We start from the raw sequence: 2,288 nt of genomic DNA, 5'->3' as shown, positions 1-2,288 counted from the left end.
TGCCCTTTCACAGAGCACCGTGGGGAGCGGCAGGGGCCTCCCAGGCCGGCTGCTGACTCTCTGTGTGACAGGAGCAAGACCCGGCACCTCCCTGAGCCCGTTCCCAACACCTGGGCGGTGTCTGTCCGGTTGTGAAGACGGACTAATGACGAGTAAGACACGGAGGCCCAGGAGGCCAAGGACTTGCCCAAGGCCACGCAGGGAGCTGGGGAGAGCGGAGACCAGAGAGCAGCCCCTCCCACACCACCACGTCCAAGGTCAGCTGCAGTGAGGTATCGGGGGGAGCTGCACCCCCAGCCCACCGGGACACCCCCACCCCTCTCAGCCAGCCTGAGGCAGGCGCCACTCACCTGATTTTTCGGCCCCGGATCCACGGGAGATATGGCAGCTTCTTGACAATGATGGTGCCGTCATAGAAGGAGGGCTGGCAGCTCTGGGCGATGGCGTTGGCCGCCAGCACCGCCATCAGCACGGGCAGCGCATGCACGATCTGGCCGGTCAGCTCGAAGGCCAGCAGCGCCGTGGAGATGGTGTGGGTCACGGCCCCTGAGAAGGCCGCAGCCCCTGCGGGGGGCAGAGCCAGGGCAGGCGGCTCAGGCCAGGGGCCAGCTTCCCGCAGAGGGCGGGGCTGGGGAGGCTGTGGCCATGGGCCGGGTGGGACTTGTCCAGAGGCCACACGCTGGCCACCATTCGAGCGCCCAAAGCCTGGGCTCGGTGAGGGGAGAGCAGTGAGGGCGGGGATGAGGGACCAGGGACAAGACAGGCGCTGGAGAGAGTAATGGGGCTCAGGGAAGGGTGGGGGCTCACTGGGGGGCTCTGCGACCACCCTATGCCCTGCAGAACCGCTGGCTGATCCTCCAGGTCCAGCCCACCCAGTGGGGCCCTGGCCCACTTACCTGCCAGGGCATACCCTCCGGGCATGATGGGGTTGGTGACCCCTCCGGCCACGATGCCCTCAGGGAAGGCGACAGAGAGGGCCTCCCCTATGAGGCGCCCAACGGCAGCTCCTAGCCACAGACTTCGGGTGAGAGGGCTGACCCGGCCCCTCAGCCCTCCATCCTTGGGGACGACCTCAGTACCATGCTGGGGAGGGAGGGGTGGACCAGGAGCCATGCCTGCCCCACAACCTGAACCTCTAAGACCCTCAGGACCCCAGACTCACCGAAGATGAATATGGGCATAAAGTAGCCAGCGGGCATGGGGATGGTGGTGGCCAGGATCAGCATCCAGAACTGCGGGTGGGGAACCCAGAGGGGCAGAGGCTCGAGGCAGCTGGGCCATAGTGGGCAAGGGAGGGGCAGGACAGGGGACAGGGCGTGTCCCAGGGAGAAAGAGGGTGCTCAGGCGCATTGCCGGGGGCTGGTGCCAGAGAAGGCGTTGGCCAGCAAAAGGAGCCTGACGCTGACAAAGTGCCTACTGTGTGCCAGGGGCTCTCCTTCCTTCCCTCTCAACCTTACCTTTGAGGTAGGCGCCATAACTATCCCATTTTAAAGATAGGGAAACCAAGGCTCAGAGAGCCGGAGCGACTAGGCCCGGACACACAGCGGGCAAGGGTCAGGCCAGGGAGCGTGGGCGGAAGGCCCAGGTGCTGTGCTGCATGCCGGGGGAGGCACCCCATCCCCCCCATGACTGGTCTCGGCTGTAGGCACACGCCTGGGGGCCCCGGGGCGCCCACCTTCATAACCAGGAAGAAGGCAAGGGTCCCAAAGATGGTGAACCGCGGGTGGTACCACTCGAACCACAGGTTCTGGGGGTCGGGCTCGGCAGGCCAGGGCGGGGACGAGTTCCGGGTGATCAGTGCCCATGAGTTGTTGTCAAACAGTGTGTCCAGGTGCTGCTTCATAGACAGCTGGAGCGGGGTGCCGGTGGGGGGAGCTCAGAAATCTGCAGGAGGGCCCCCTGCCACCCCTCCGGGCAGCCGTCCCCCCACCCCCCACTGCCTGACCTGGCCTTCCACCCTCTCCCCCACTTCCCAGTGTAGGGGACTTGGGAGCTGCTCGAACCTCCCCTTCGTGGGGATTGAGGGAAATGACAGGAACTAAGTGGAAACAAATTGGGGTCCCCCCTCCCACTGCCCCAGCTCAGGGCCCCTTACCCGAGAAGCCATGAAGCGGCCCACGCCAGGGGGGTAGGTGATGGAGGCGAGAACCAGGGCGGCCAGGGCGGAGTACAGGGGCTTGCTGTGGGGGTGCAGGGGGAGCTCCAGGGCCACTCCCCCCTTCGCCCCCACCTCATGGCCCACCACCCGTGGGGGCTGACACTGGGGCAGGAACAGGAGGAGGGTCCGT

At 66.1% G+C, this 2,288-nt stretch overlaps 1 protein-coding gene across 1 annotated transcript in view; it reads right to left on the bottom strand.

The window, feature by feature from the left end:
* The window catches only part of LOC102432279 (chloride channel protein ClC-Ka), an 11,873-nt gene that overhangs the window by 4,220 nt on the left and 5,365 nt on the right, over positions 1-2,288 (bottom strand). The window contains 5 exon segments of the mRNA XM_023745941.1: positions 351-564; positions 897-1,007; positions 1,163-1,232; positions 1,676-1,849; positions 2,096-2,180. Of these exon segments, the coding sequence (XP_023601709.1) occupies positions 351-564; positions 897-1,007; positions 1,163-1,232; positions 1,676-1,849; positions 2,096-2,180 (654 nt within the window).

Source organism: Myotis lucifugus, unplaced genomic scaffold, assembly GCF_000147115.1.
Source record: "Myotis lucifugus unplaced genomic scaffold, Myoluc2.0 scaffold_604, whole genome shotgun sequence".
NCBI classification, from domain to species: Eukaryota; Metazoa; Chordata; class Mammalia; order Chiroptera; family Vespertilionidae; genus Myotis; species Myotis lucifugus.
This window is presented reverse-complemented; position numbering and strand designations above follow the sequence as displayed.